Source organism: Pseudorca crassidens, chromosome 1 (genome assembly GCF_039906515.1).
Source record: "Pseudorca crassidens isolate mPseCra1 chromosome 1, mPseCra1.hap1, whole genome shotgun sequence".
NCBI lineage: Eukaryota > Metazoa > Chordata > Mammalia > Artiodactyla > Delphinidae > Pseudorca > Pseudorca crassidens.
Genome location: NC_090296.1, coordinates 80,306,823 through 80,322,120, shown reverse-complemented (window position 1 = coordinate 80,322,120; position 15,298 = coordinate 80,306,823). Strand labels below are relative to the sequence as shown.

At 36.5% G+C, this 15,298-nt stretch overlaps 1 protein-coding gene across 1 annotated transcript in view; it reads right to left on the bottom strand.

Annotated features, from left to right (window-relative positions):
- Positions 1-6,231: 6,231 nt before the first annotated feature.
- The window catches only part of LOC137226893 (uncharacterized), a 605,185-nt gene continuing 596,118 nt past the window's right edge, over positions 6,232-15,298 (bottom strand). Inside the window, exon 8 of the mRNA XM_067742385.1 lies at positions 6,232-6,743. Coding sequence (XP_067598486.1) covers positions 6,437-6,743 — 307 coding nt within the window. The 3' untranslated portion in view covers positions 6,232-6,436. The remainder of the gene's footprint in view (positions 6,744-15,298) is intronic.

Below are 15,298 nucleotides of genomic sequence, written 5' to 3'. Positions count from 1 at the left end.
TCCGCAGCATGTGGGATCTTCCCGGACCGGGGCACGAACTCGTGTCCCCTGTATCGGCAGGCAGACTCTCAACCGCTGTGCCACCAGGGAAGCCCTAATTTTAATTTTTCCCAGTACTTTGCAGATAGCACTCTACCGTCTTCTGGACTCCATCATGTCTGTTGAGAAACCAGCTGTAAGTCTTAATGTTGCTCCCCTGAAGACAATGTGCATTTTTCCTCTAACTGCAGTTAAGCCTTTGATTTTAATTACTTCTATTTTATATATATATATATATATATATATATATATATATATATAATTTCTATGTATTTTATCCTTCATTGGGCTATAGAGTTCTGAATCTTTGGCATAATGACTTCTGCTAGTTTTGAAAAAATTTTGGCCATTCTCTTTAAAAATTCATTCTGTCCATTTTCTGTCTCCTATAACTCCTATAACTGCATATAGGTTAGACCTTTCTTTAATAATGTTCCATATATCTCTATTGATATTTTCTGTACCTTCCCTTTTTTTTTACTCTCCATGTGTGAGTTTGAATAGTTTATACTCATCTCTTTTTCTTTGTCCAATCTGATATTAAAGCCATATGTTAAAATTTTTATTTCAGTGACTGCATTTTTCAGTTTCAGAATTTTCACTTTATTTTTATAGACTTTTTATATGTAGTAAAATTCTTCATTATTTTACCCATTTTCTTGAACAAATTAGTCACAGTTATATAAACTAGTGTCTTGGTCAGTTGCAGGTCTGTTCGTATTGTCAATTTTTCCTTTGGGTCCTCTTTCCTGGTATGTTAGGTAATCTTTGTTGAATGACAGGCTTTGTATGTGAGAAATTATAGACAATGGGTGTTATTCTCTCACTACAGAGGATTCCCTTTTTTTCTGGTAAGTGACTAGAGTAGACATCTAAATCCTATGAGAAAATGATTTGATTTCAGACTGTTTCAGAGCTCTTAATATCAATCCTACCTCTCTTTCATCTCAACTTCTAAGGTGAAGTCCCCATAGGAGCCCCAAATGAGATTCTAGGGTGTTTATCAGGACATTTCACATTTGCTGGGTCCTGAACTCACATTTTTTTCTTCAAAACGCTGAGAACGATTGAAAGTTTTATTGAGTTTTTTGTTTGCCTTTTGTACCACACAACTTAAGAGTTGGCAAATTATTCAAAAGGGAAACTAATGTGGAGTGTCAGGCTTGCTTCGCTATACCTCACTTTTCTCCAAGATCCTGGTATCTCAAATCCTGCTTACTTTAGAAATCCTAACTCTAATTTTTGTCTCCTTAGTGCCATGAGATCACCGAAACTTTGCTTATACTTCTGCTTTTAGCAGTTGCTTTTTTCTGGCTTCTCAGCCTTCTATCCTGTACTGCTTAAGAACTGTCATATGTCCCAAGGAGAAAAGTAGTAAGCAGACTGTTGGGATCACCTCAGTGAACTCTCGTTCTATTCAGGATTTTGGTCCCTCCAGTTATGAACTACCTGAAAAGTCTCTGATGATTCCAAATAGATGTTTTTCAGACTTTATTCAGATTTTCTAGTCATTAAGTGAAGTAGAAATACATTAACTTTAACAATCACAGCTTTTTGTATTGTTTCTCTTTCCACTATGAAGTGAGGCTGTCTCTTACAAGAAAGACTGTGGTTTTGAAGAAAAAATATAAATATGTAGACTCATTTTGTTAAACAAATTTACTGAGTATCCCATTACTGTTCTGGTGCTGTGCTAGGTGCTGAAAATAGAGTAATAGCACTATCTTTATCCTCAAGGATTCCCAGTCCAGTTGGGTGACAAGAAAGTAAACATATGATGAGTTCAGGTGTTAAGTGCTGTCATAGACATGTGCATAGGATTCTCCCATAAACAGAGGACAAGGAGATTCATTTAGTCAGACAGTTGGGGAGGAAAGCAAAACAAATCCTGTCACTCTGGCACATTCCGATTTTCTCCATTTAAAAGGTTCCTACTGCTGTATAGGATCAAAGGGTACAGCTCCCCAGGTGTCACAGAGATGGGTCAAAGTACTTGTAGCCCTTTATTGTCCACTACATATTAGTTACAAAAACACTGTGGGAAAGAAATGAATGTAACCTATATATCAGCTGGGGGCTTCCTGCTCTTTGGATTTCAGGGTATAATTGACCCAGACTCCATACAACTCCATAGCCTATGTTATCTACTAATTTCGAGAATTTATCATCTCAAGGTCCCAGGGCTACTGCCACCTACAACCTGTACTGTGTGTAGTTTTACTCCAAATATATGTCAGTTTGGAAGCTTTATGTTGCAAAGAATAAGAATTCCAACTCAAACTATAAGGGGCTTAAAGGGGATTTACTGAATTTCCTATCTGGAAAATTAAATTGAAGAGTGAAGATTAGTGAACTCCATTTTCCCACATCATTACCTCTGTGCTCTGCTGTTCACAGTGTAAGCTTCATCTAAGCCTGGCTCCCTCATGGTCACAGGATGCAACCAAAGCTGCATTCTTCTTCATTCAAGTCCACGTGAGAGGGGTTTCCTCTTAAAAGTCCAGCAGAATTCCTAAACTTCATCCTGATTGTACCAGCTAAGGTTACATGCCTACCACTGAAGCGATGGCTATGGCCAGGAAAATACTGTATGGAGTGGAGTTATCCTTCCTCAAGCACAAGAACAGTGATTGAAGGATGGACACCAGAATGAAATCTGGATTTTGTTAAGAAAGGCGAACAATAGACTACTGATTTTTGGTACATAAGCAAAAATGTCTACTGTACACACCAAGACATACAAGTCAGTTTCCAAAGAATCTACCTACACACAAAGTTTAATGAAAAATGTAGGTGCTACCAAAGATTTTCTGAGCAACACAGAGTTAGTTGTGTAATATGCATATCACAGTGCATAACTGATAAGAAAATTCCATCTTAGCTATGGTTGCCTTCCTCTCCCCGTTTTCTTTTCAACTGTCCCTTATCGGGTGTTACTTCCCTCAGACTCTTCCCAGAGAAAGTGTCCAGATTCTCTGATTTCTTTTTCTGTCTAGGAAGTCTTGGTATCAGGCAGCAGTGGATTTAAAGTGGGGAGTGTGAAGAGACTTCTAGCCTCTTATTCACTCGTCTCTCAAAAACTATGGTCTCTCAAAAGGAATCAACGGAGAATAAAAATTCCCCCATCGTATTACATTATTAAATACTTCTTTTTAAAAGGGAAATATTTCCACACAATAATTTGTATGCAAATGTAGCAGCATTATTCTTGCTAGCTAAAAAGTGGAAACATTCCAAATGTCTGTCTATGGGTGAAAGGGTACACAAAATGTAAAGCATTGGTACAATAGAATACTACTCAGCAATATAAAGGAACAGTTACAGATAAGGCTGCACTGTGAATGAACCTCAAAAACATCACGCAAAGTGAAAGAAGCCAGATGAAAAAGGCCATCTATTTTATGTCTATTTATCTTAAATGCCTAGGAAAAGCAAATCTATGGAGACTGAAAGGAGACCACTGGTTGCCTGGGCCTGGCGTGGGAATGGGGGTAGATGGCAGATGGGCATTTATCTCAGGGGGTGAGATAAATGTTCTAAAATTGGATTGAGGTAAAGGATGCACAACTCTGTAAATTTACTAAAAATCATTGAATACTTAAAATGGGTGAATTTCATGGTACATCAATTATACCTTAATAAGACTGTTTAAAAAAAAAGTAGGTGTGATTGTGCTTTGGTAACCAAAACATGAGTAAATTGAACATGTGTCACTTTCAGGTGAAACACTGACAGCCAGCACATGAGTCACCTTATCTCTTTCCCCTGACTCAGTGGTCATAGGAGTGTTACAACAGAGCTTGCATCAGCCTGGGCCTCTGTGTGACAACAAAGAGCAGAGCAGCCCATCGCCCAGAAGTGAACATGGGTTGTGAGCAGGAAACAGACCCTTGTGGGATAAAGGCACTGGGGAGAAATGTCAATATATATATTTTTTAAATACACACAATATAAACGAGAGGTATTAATAACACCAAGATGCTTTTCATTAAAAACCCAGATTTTTTGGTACCACATAAACAGCCTATTGCTGGATATGGAATGGCTTTAGACTGCTCCTCGTAAGCCACCAGATAATTAAGGCTTCGAGGATTCCATATTCCATGAATAGGAAAAAAAGCCTATTTTGCCTCATAAATGCCACAAACCCAGGATGTGAGACAGTACAAGTTTCACCTGCTTCCTTGATTTTCCCAACCTCCGCGAGTCTCATAGCAATGAGAGATAAAGCCATGCAATACTTTGAGCTTCTAAAAATAATTAGAAGCTGCAAGGTGCCTGTGACTTATTAAGTCAAAATAATTTATGCTATTTATTATTTAATGACTGATGCTTTGACATTCTCATTGCACAGCTGCAATTGAAAATATCACATTGTGATATTTATGTTGGGGGCAAGCATTTTTGTTTTCATACTTTGTATTTACTTCATTCAACATCCTTTTCACTTCAGTGCTCTGTCTCTCCCCTGGCAAGAACAAACTCATGCAGGGAGCCCTGATCAGCTGTCAGGATCTGTGAGCTCTGAGAGGGACCTAAGTTTGGTGGGATACCCTCCCCTTTACAAGAGATATTCCAAAGGAACCAGCCAAGTGCTGGGCTTTCATCCCCTCACAACCCACATTTTTCAAAAGTCTTTAAACTCCTTCCTTCTCTCTTCAACTCTCAAGAGGAATTGCACTGATAAGGTTTCTGTTCATCAAAACAGTGGAATGGCAGTGGCTCTGCTATTCCCAGGACACTTCCTTCTGGAAAAGGGCGGCTTCTCCCCTGAGAAGCTATTATAAAGAACAGGAGTTCTCCAGCTCCCATCGTGAATGTATCACTCCACTTCAGTTATTGTTTCTGTGGATTCCTTTTCCTTCTGTCTCTCTCCCCCACCCTCAAGCAGTTTTTAAAATCCATTACCTAGGGAGTTTCAAATTGTATCTGACCTATTGATTCCATGGGCTGTCTGTGTCCAATGGGCATGCAATACAATATACAACCTGAAGCCCAGAAAAAGGCAACTCACTGATGAAATAAGGAATACAGAACAGTAAACCACAATTTGGAATTTTGAGGGAAATGAAAGAAATATTTATGATATGGGGTTGGGAAATGAGATGCTGTATATAAAGAATGTAAGTAAAGCATAAAGCACTAGGCAGGGATAAGATATTGCCTCTATTAATAATAATTTAAAAATCTAATCTGAATTTGTTAGGGGCTACATGTGTTTCATCCAGATCTCTCCTGGATTTCAGGATGTTTTGTTGCTGGCATACACCCATAATCAGAGGACATTTATAAGGGAGGAGGGCATTGTATAAAAACTGTCCGTTTTCACACTTCTGCAAATCCAGGAAAAGGTTTTGTGGGAGGTAGCAAGAACACCTCAGAAGCAAACACCACTCTGTGATGCAGGGCATCCGTCAAAGAAGGGTCTGCTAGAAAACTGCATCTTTTGCTCTTTATAGTGGGTATGGATGTCTGGTCTGAGATAACTGCTATGCCATGGACCAAAATATTGGATAATTTAATTCTGTTTAATTCAACCAAATCTTTATTTTGTGCTAACCTGTGACCCAATCGCTATGTTCGTCTCTCTGGGGATATTAAAAATATGTAAGACATGGCCCATAACCTCAAGGAGTTAAGATTATAATTGAAGGAGCTTACGATCGAACTGGTTTTAAAAGGGGGAAGGTGTTACAAATGGTAACATTGATTCTTCATTTCTTTCTTTAACATATTAGCTTGAACAATCAAGAAATAGTCATGCTTTGGAGGAAAAATGAACATATACAAATAAAATGGTAACACGAGCTTTTATATTGTGCCTCAAGCAACAAAGCCTCCGTTTTCTCTGTTCTGCAGAATGAGTGGGGGGACCTACAGGATTAGATATATAATGTGTGGCCACTCTTCAGTAACCACTATTGAACTTCAAAATGAGTTTAGTCATTAGCTTTGACAAATGAGGAGCCTGCTATTGATTTTTACACATGTCTATCATGGGATCTATTTAAAAAGATCAGTCAATTCCAAGAAAGATTATGTTAATCTTATTGGTTTGATTTCCTAATAGGAGGAGAAGGAGCAGGGAGTGAAAGGAGAGGTCCAGAAACTGGCAACATCTGTATCATTTTCTTAAATCAATTCAAAAAACAATTTGGAGAAAAATCAAGTGCCTCTGTCTTATACAAGAAAGCTAGGAAGATATTGATAAATCATTCCAGACAATGTTAACCAACAGTTTGAGAAGTTCACGAAAAAGGACATTGACAGGAGGGATACAATTACTAATGTATTTGTCTTTTTATGGTTCAGTTAAGAGTATCTTAGGTAGTCGAGCACATGGCAGCTCGTCAGACTTCACAGGGTAGCTGTCAGAGTTTTGACTGATGTACAAGTGCTACTTGTTCACGTATGCCCTTCCTTTCAGTAGAGTGCACACAGGTAAGACAGCTTGTTGGTAATTTTTATTTAATGCTCCCAGGATCTGTGGCTGCACTTTTATTGAAAGTTCTGACAGTAAAATTCCACTCCCTGAAATTTCCAAGGTTTCTGCTGTAAGCACTTCTCCACTTAAATAAGATCTTCCTCTGGGATTAGACAGCTCTTTAGGGTCTTTTCTGATGCTTTCTGGTCTTGGAGACAGCTGTTTAGTATTTGGGGAGCGTTTTATTTTGTTTTGTTTTGTGTTAGCTCCACTGGAAAGGCTGAAAGAAAAATAAAACACAAGAAATTAGCAGTGCAAAGACTCAGCAGGGCTGTAGGGAGGCCTTCATAATTCTGAACTGGCAAAGGCCGAGTTGTACACACTTTGACAATTTTCATCCTTCTTACTCTCTCTCTTCTTTCCTCACCTCCAATCTAATCTACTCATTACGTGAAACTGCTCATAACAGTCTTTGACGTGCTTCTAGAATTTTACCTTATTTTTCTAAAAATTGTGTCTTCTAGCCTAAAAGCTCTTTCAAACAGGCTTGAGTCCTGGACTGTTTGATGTTTGATCAGAAGCCTTTTCAGGAATTACAGACCAGATTTTACACCAGGAATTACAGACCAGTCTGTGAAGGAATTACAGACCTGTTTTTACACCACTTAAAATTCTTGGGCAGATGTTTGAAGGCAGTCAATTGTAATATGGCCTTGAAATGCCTTAACGTAGTAAGGCAGCCATCTAGTACACATCATCTGATAACTTCATCCATCCATAGGAGATTGTATCAGTGAGATATTCAGAGACCGGTCACAGTGTTTCTAAGGTCATAAACAAAGCTATCATGATTCCCAATGAGAAAGCCAAAACTTGATATTCTCACATAGAAAGACTGAAGGGCTATGATGTAAGGCTTAATGAGCAGATCTTTTGAAGGCATACATTAACAGTTATTGGAATTAATTTCTCCTAAACTGGCAGTCATATGGTATATTTGTATTGTATTCATGTAACTTCTTGCATTTGCATAATTGCAACATTTTGGAATTCTACCTCTAACAGCATGATAATTGTTTCATACAGGAAATGATATTTTATCACAGCATAAAAACGTTGGAAGAATATAAACTCAGAATAAAATCCAGTCCTTTAAACTGAACAGGTTTAACTTTATGGAAAAATCATTTCATTGTTATATCAGTCAAGATAAGTTTGATCATTCTGCAGAAAAAAATAAGCCTAAAACCTTAGGGCCCTTAAAACAAAATGCATTCCTCGGTCAAGCCATGTGTATACTGGTTTTTTTTGTTTCTTTTTGTTTTTGGAGGCGTTACTGTATCTTTCCATAATGTGAGAAGCACGGAAAAACTAAAAGAGTGAAGCAACCTACATGCTGCAACTTAACCTTTCTGTGTGGAAGAAATAAATACAATTTCCATTCATATTTTATTGTCCAAAGCAAACCACATGGGCTCAGACCTGGCTCAGGAGGGTAGAAGTGTATAAATACTCTTACATGGAGTGGCTCTGGATATTAATGGATATTATCTAGTCCATATTTTTTACCTTAAAGATGAAGATGTCCCAGTGATTTTTCACCTCTGTATCCTAAATGCCTATCACTCCATCTGACCCAGAGTATTAGTAATTGACTAAGAACTTAAACCCAGGTGTTTTGATTCAATTTATTCCCCATCCCAAGACCCGTTCCAATAGTATCTGATACTGTTAAACGTGTACAAAGATAAAGATCGTATTCATAGAGAAGTCCCAAGGAATGCTCACTTGTCATTATATTTTTGTTTCAGAACCATCCCCCAAGGTAATTATGACAGGTGTTTTAATCCTGATTATGGATTTAAGGAAACTGAAGTCTAGAGGGAAGGAAAATGGCTTACCCAAGATCCTATAATAAATGGTGGAATGAGAGCCTAAGCCAGGATTCCTGCCTGAATCCCTGAATCCTAGCGAGTTGGCAGGAATTGTGTATGTCAGCAGCCCAGTGGCAGCAAGCCCTGGGATGAGAAGTGCCCCTTTTACAGCTATTGCCCAGCATCTGTTTCAGGGTCAGTGCTCTTCAAACTGTTGTCTTGTGAACTTCTTTTCATTGAGTTCTGATTCAGTTTGGATGGGAAACCCTATAGGCTCGGTTTCTCTAAACGTGCTGTGCTGAATCAGTCCTTTGCCCTGACATGTCTCTCCTGACTCCAGGGCAGGCAGAGAATACACCCGTGTTGGGAGGTACTAGAGCTCAGGTCAAACTGGAGAGGTAGCACACGTTTCCCTTATGGGGTGAGTTTGAGACTTGTGGGCAAAACAGCACAAAATGATGGGCTGCTTACAGAAGAAATGCCCCCACAGAATTTGATTTCAAACTTTTTATGAGATTTACTTACAAAAAAATGTTTTAAAATATTATTTCTCATGATTATATTAATTTTTTGTTTTTGTGATTCTTTGATTTTTTTATCATACAAGATTTTTTCCTTGTTCCTGTCTTATATTACGGTATACTTTCTCTGTTTTATTGACTGACAAACATTCAAACTTATCTCCCTTTTACTGTGAGGCACCAGGAATATATAAAAGGATACTGTTTGTAACTCTCAACTGAAAAGAAACCTGTTCTGTTTTCTAAATTGCCACTGGTACTCAGCTACATGTACATGCTACCAAAAGGTCACCTCTCTTGTCAGCCTATTGAATTCTCCCTGAGATTTTGTCTCTGGGTAAAAGCAGCATTTTGAATCTTCAGAGAGCAAGTTTGCCTGACCCTCCCACAAAAGTATACAAAGATCAGATAGCTACACTAAGAACAGGGCTGTATATATTTATATTTTAATTGTAGTTACAGAAAAATCAAACATTTTCTTAGAAAATTATTTTACGCTGATAGGAATGTGGTTGTTTTAGGTGTTGAAGGACTATTCCTTTCCCTGTGGTCTCTGGGAAGTCCAGATGTTTTCAAGATGGTGTTACATGTGAAAACTGTGTATTTAGGAAGATCCGACATCTTAGACATTTCCTGGGGGTAAATAAATTTAACATTTTGAAGTTCTTACATGAATATAAAAATTTATATAATGAGCTTTTGAAATGGCCTAGAAATTAAAATATCATTTCAGTTATGTCTGTATAATCTCTTTAAAGTTATTTTATTTTAATATGCCAGTAAATCTCATTTAACATATATTTAGGTACTAATATGATCATTGAAATGTCAATTTATTAAATGAAAATTGAGAGATGTCAAAATTGATTTGTTCTGAGAAGATTGTGAAGTCCTGTCAATATTTAGGAAAATAGAGAATTCACCTTAAGATGAGTTACAATTTATATTTTTCTTGTCTGTAAAATGGTGTGACAATATCTCTCAAACTGATATGAATATTAGGTATATTAGTATTTAAGACAATGGCAATTTTGCTGACACTGGTGTAGAAAATTTTTTTCAACAGTAACTTTATAAATCAAGTGCTTATATAATTGCGGGTCTATTTCTGGACTCTTCTGTTTCTTGGTCTATTTGTGTATCTTTGTACCAATAATACATTCTAATTAGTGTAGATTTAGAAGTCATATCTGGTAGTGTAGATTGTGGTGTAAATCTTCTGAATATGTTCTTAAGATTATTTTAGTTATTCTTGGTCCTTTGTGTTTCCATAAAAATTTTAGAATGTTTGTGAATATCTGCAAAATGAAATTTTCTGGGATTATGATTGAGATTGTATTTTGGGAAAATTGATATCCAATCTATAAATGCATCATATTTCCCACTTATTTTAGTCTTCTTTAATTTCTCTCAGTAGCGTTTGGTAGTTTTCTGTGCAGAGGACTTGCATATTTTTTGTTAGATTTATTCCTAGTATTTTATTTTATGCTCTTGTAAATGGTGTTAAGTTCAATTTTCCAAATGTCTTTGGCTAGTATATCAGAAAACTATTTAGTTATATATATGTATTGATTCACTGTGTAGCCAGGGATCTTGCTAAATTCACTTATTAATCCTATTGGATTTTGTGGGTTCTTTGGGAGTTTTCAGGAAAACAATCATGTTTTTTGTGAATAATTACTGTTTTATTTCTACCTTTACATTCCATATCATTATTTTCCAGCTTTATTGAGATATACTTGACATATAACATTGTATAAGTTTAAGGTGCACAGCATTATTTGACACCTTTATGTGTTGTGGTACGATCACTGCAGTAGGGTTAGTTAACACCTCCATCGTCCTATATAATTACCATTTCTTTTTTGTAGTGAGAACACTTAAGACCTACTTCCTTAGCAATCTTCAAGTGTACTTTATTGTTATATTATATCTAGAACTTCTAAATGGAAGTTTTTCCCCTCCCTATACCTTTAGTTTCTATTTCTTAACTAGGACCTATAGTACAGTGTTTAATATAAGCATAATGCTCTAGGTTTGTGTGTGTGTGTTTAAACCATAAAGGGGTGTTGGATTTTATCACAAACTTTTCTGGATCTATTGAAATCATAGGAATTTTTTCCTTTAGTATGTTAACATGGTTACACATGTTTTTTGTTTTTTTCCCCAGTGGAATTAATTATTTATTATCCTTTTCGTAAATACTTTCTGAGGCCAGCATAACTGAAAAATGCTTACGCTGTTTGAAAAAAAAAAGCAAACAGTGTTTTACAATGGCTAATTTGAAAAATGTCACCATATTAGTTTTTATTTACGTCTGTCAATAAACGTTTGTATCTATGTTTTTTTTTTCTCTTTCAACAGCTACTTTTTGTGGAGTCTGCATTTAATTCACATTTACAGTTTGGTTTCTGGTTTTTTTTTTGTTTTGTTTCGTTTTGTTTTGTTTTGTTTTTGTAGGTCTGTGTCTTTATTCCTGACTTACCCTTAGGTTCTTCATGACATTTTTTCTTTCTTAAATTCCATATATATGTGTTAGCATACGGTATTTGTCTTTCTCTTTCTGACTTACTTCACTCTGTATGACAGACTCTAGGTCTATCCACCTCATTACAAATAGCTCAATTTTGTTTCTTTTTATGGCTGAGTAATATTCCATTGTATATATGTGCCACATCTTCTTTATCCATTCATCCGATGATGGACACTTAGGTTGTTTCCATCTCCGGGCTATTGTAAATAGAGCTGCAATGAACATTTTGGACATGACTCTTTTTGAATTATGGTTTTCTCAGGGTACATGCCCAGTAGTGGGATTGCTGGGTCATATGGTAGTTCTATTTGTAGTTTTTCAAGGAACCTCCATACTGTTCTCCATAGTGGCTGTACCAATTCACATTCCCACCAGCAGTGCAAGAGTGTTCCCTTTTCTCCACACCCTCTCCAGCATTTATTGTTTCTTGATTTTTTGATGATGGCCATTCTGACAGGTGTGAGATGATACCTCAATGTAGTTTTGATTTGCATTTTTCTAATGATTAATGATGTTGAGCATTCTTTCATGTGTTTGTTGGCAGTCTGTATATCTTCTTTGGAGAAATGTCTACTTAGGTCTTCTGCCCATTTTTGGATTGGGTTGTTTGGTTTTTTTGTTATTGAGCTGCATGAGCTGCTTATAAATTTTGCAGATTAATCCTTTGTCAGTTGCTTCATTTGCAAATATTTTCTCCCATTCTGAGGGTTGTCTTTTGGTCTTGTTTATGGTTTCCTTTGCTGTGCCAAAGCTTTTAAGTTTCATTAGGTCCCATTTGTTTTTGTTTTTATTTCCATTTCTCTAGGAGGTGGATCAAAAAGGATCTTGCTGTGATTTATGTCATAGAGTGTTCTGCCTATGTTTTCCTCAAAGAGCTTGATAGTTTCTGGCCTTACATTTAGGTCTTTAATCCATTTTGAGCTTATTTTTGTGTATGGTGTTAGGAAGTGATCTAATCTCATACTTTTACATGTACCTGCCCAGTTTTCCCAGCACCACTTATTGAAGAGGCTGTCCTTTCTCCACTGTACATTCCTGCCTCCTTTATCAAAGATAAGGTGACCATATGTGCGTCAGTTTATCTCTGGGCTTCCTATCCTGTTCCATTGATCTATCTTTCTGTTTTTGCGCCAGTAACATACAGTCTTGATTACTGTAGCTTTGTAGTATGGTCTGAAGTTGGGGAGGCTGATTCCTCAAGCTCCGTTTTTCATTCTCAAGATTGCTTTGGCTGTTCGGAGTCTTTTGTGTTTCCATACAACTTGTGAAATTTTTTGTTCCAGTTCTGTGAAAAATGCCAGTGGTAGTTTGATAGGGATTGCATTGAATCTGTAAATTGCTTTGGGTAGTAGAGTCATTTTCACAATGTTGATTCTTCCAATCCAAGAACATGGTATATCTCTCCATCTATTTGTATCATCTTTAATTTCTTTCATTAGTGACTTATAATTTTCTGCATTCAGGTCTTTTGTCTCCTTAGGTAGGTTTATTCCTAGATATTTTATTCTTTTTGTTGCAATGGTAAATGGGAGTGTTTTCTTGATTTCACTTTCAGATTTTTCATCATTAGTGTATAGGAATGCCAGAGATTTCTGTGCATTAATTTTGTATCCTGCTACTTTACCAAATTCACTGATTAGCTCTAGTAGTTTTCTGGTAGCATCTTTAGGATTCTCTATGTTTAGTATCATGTCATCTGCAAACAGTGACAGCTTTACTTCTTCTTTTCCGATTTGGATTCCTTTTATTTCCTTTTCTTCTCTGATTGCTGTGGCTACAACTTCCAAAACTATGTTGAATAAGAGTGGTGAGAGTGGGCAACCTTGTCTTGTTCCTGATCTTAGTGGAAATGCTTTCAATTTTTCACCATTGAGGATGATGTTGGCTGTGGGCTTGTCATACATTGCCTTTATTATGTTAAGGAAAGTTCCCTCTATGCCTACTTTCTGCAGGGTTTTTTATCATAAATGGGTGTAGAATTTTGTCAAAAGCTTTCTCTGCATCTATTGAAATGATCATATGGTTTTTCTCCTTCAATTTGTTAGTGTGGTTTATCACGATTGATTTGCGTATATTGAAGAATCCTTGCATTCGTGGAATAAACCCCACTTGATCATGGTGTATGATCCTTTTAATGTGCTGTTGGATTCTGTTTGCTAGTATTTTGTTGAGGATTTTTGCATCTATGTTCATCAGTGATATTGGCTTGTAGTTTTCTTTCTTTGTGACATCCTTGTCTGGTTTTGGTATCAAGGTGATGGTGGCCTCCTAGAATGAGTTTGGGAGTGTTCCTCCCTCAGCTATATTTTGAAAGAGTTTGAGAGGTATAGGTGTTAGCTCTTCTCTGAATGTTTGATAGAATTCGCCTATGAAGCCATCTGGTCCTGGGCTTTTGTTTGTTGGAAGATTTTTAATCACAGTTTCAATTTCTGTGCTTGTGACTGGTCTGTTCATATTTTCTATTTCTTCCTGATTCAGTCTTGGCAGGTTGTGCATTTCTAAGAATTTGTCCGTTTCTTCCAGGTTGTCCATTTTATTTGCATAGAATTGCTTGTAGTAATCTCTCATGATCTTTTGTATTTCTGCAGTGTCACTTGTTACTTCTCCTTTTTCATTTCTAATTCTATTGATTTGAGTCTTCTCCCTTTTTCTTGATGAGTCTGGCTAATGGTTTATCAATTTTTTTTATCTTCTCAAAGAACCAGCTTTTAGTTTTATTGATCTTTGCTATTGTTTCCTTCATTTCTTTTTCATTTATTTCTGTTCTGATTTTTATGATTTCTTTCCTTCTGCTAACTTTGGGGTTTTTTTGTTTTTCCTTCTTGAGTTGCTTTAGGTACAAGGTTAGGTTGTTTATTCAAGATGTTTCCTGTTTCTTAAGATAGGATTGTATTGCTATAAACTTCCCTCTTAGAACTGCTTTTGCTGCATCCCATAAGTTTTGGGTCGTCATGTCTCCATTGTCATTTGTTTCTAGGTATTTTTAAATATCCTCTTTGATTTTTTCAGTGATCACTTCGTTATTAAGTAATGTATTGTTTAGCCTCCATGTGTTTGTATTTTTTACTGATCTTTTCCTGTAATCGATATCTAGTCTCATAGCATTGTGGTTGGAAAAGATACTTGATACAATTTCAATTTTCTTAAATTTACCAGGGCTTGATTTGTGACTCAAGATATGATCTATCCTGGAGAACGTTCCATGAGCACTTGAGAAAAATGTGTATTCTGTTGTTTTTGGATGGAATGTCCTATAAATATCAATTAAGTCCATCTTGTTTAATGTATCATTTAAAGCTTGGGTTTCCTTATTTATTTTCATTTTGAATGATCTGTCCATTGGTGCAAGTGGGGTATTAAAGTCCCCTACTATGAATGTGTTACTGTCAATTTCCCCTTTTATGGCTGTTAGTATTTGCCTTATGTATTGAGGTGCTCCTATGTTGGGTGCATAAATATTTACAATTGTTATATCTTCTTCTTGGATCGATCCCTTGATCATTATGTAGTTTCATTGTCTCTTCTAATAGTCTTTATTTTAAAGTCTATTTTGTCTGATATGAGAATTGGTACTCCAGTTTTCTTTTGGTTTCCATTTGCATGGAATATCTTTTTCCATCCCCTTACTTTCAGTCTGTATGTGTCTCTAGGTCTGAAGTGGGTCTCTTGTAGACAGCATATATATGGGTCTTGTTTTTGTATCCATTCAGCCAACCTGTGTCTTTTGGCGGGAGCATTTAGTCCATTTAAATTTAAGGTAATTATCGATATGTATGTCCCTGTTCCCTTTTTCTTAATTGTTTTGGGTTATTGTAGGTCTTTTCCTTCTCTTGTGTTTCTTGCCTAGAGAAGTTCCTTTAGCATTTGTTATATAGCTAGTTTGGTGGTGCTGAACTCTCTCAGCTTT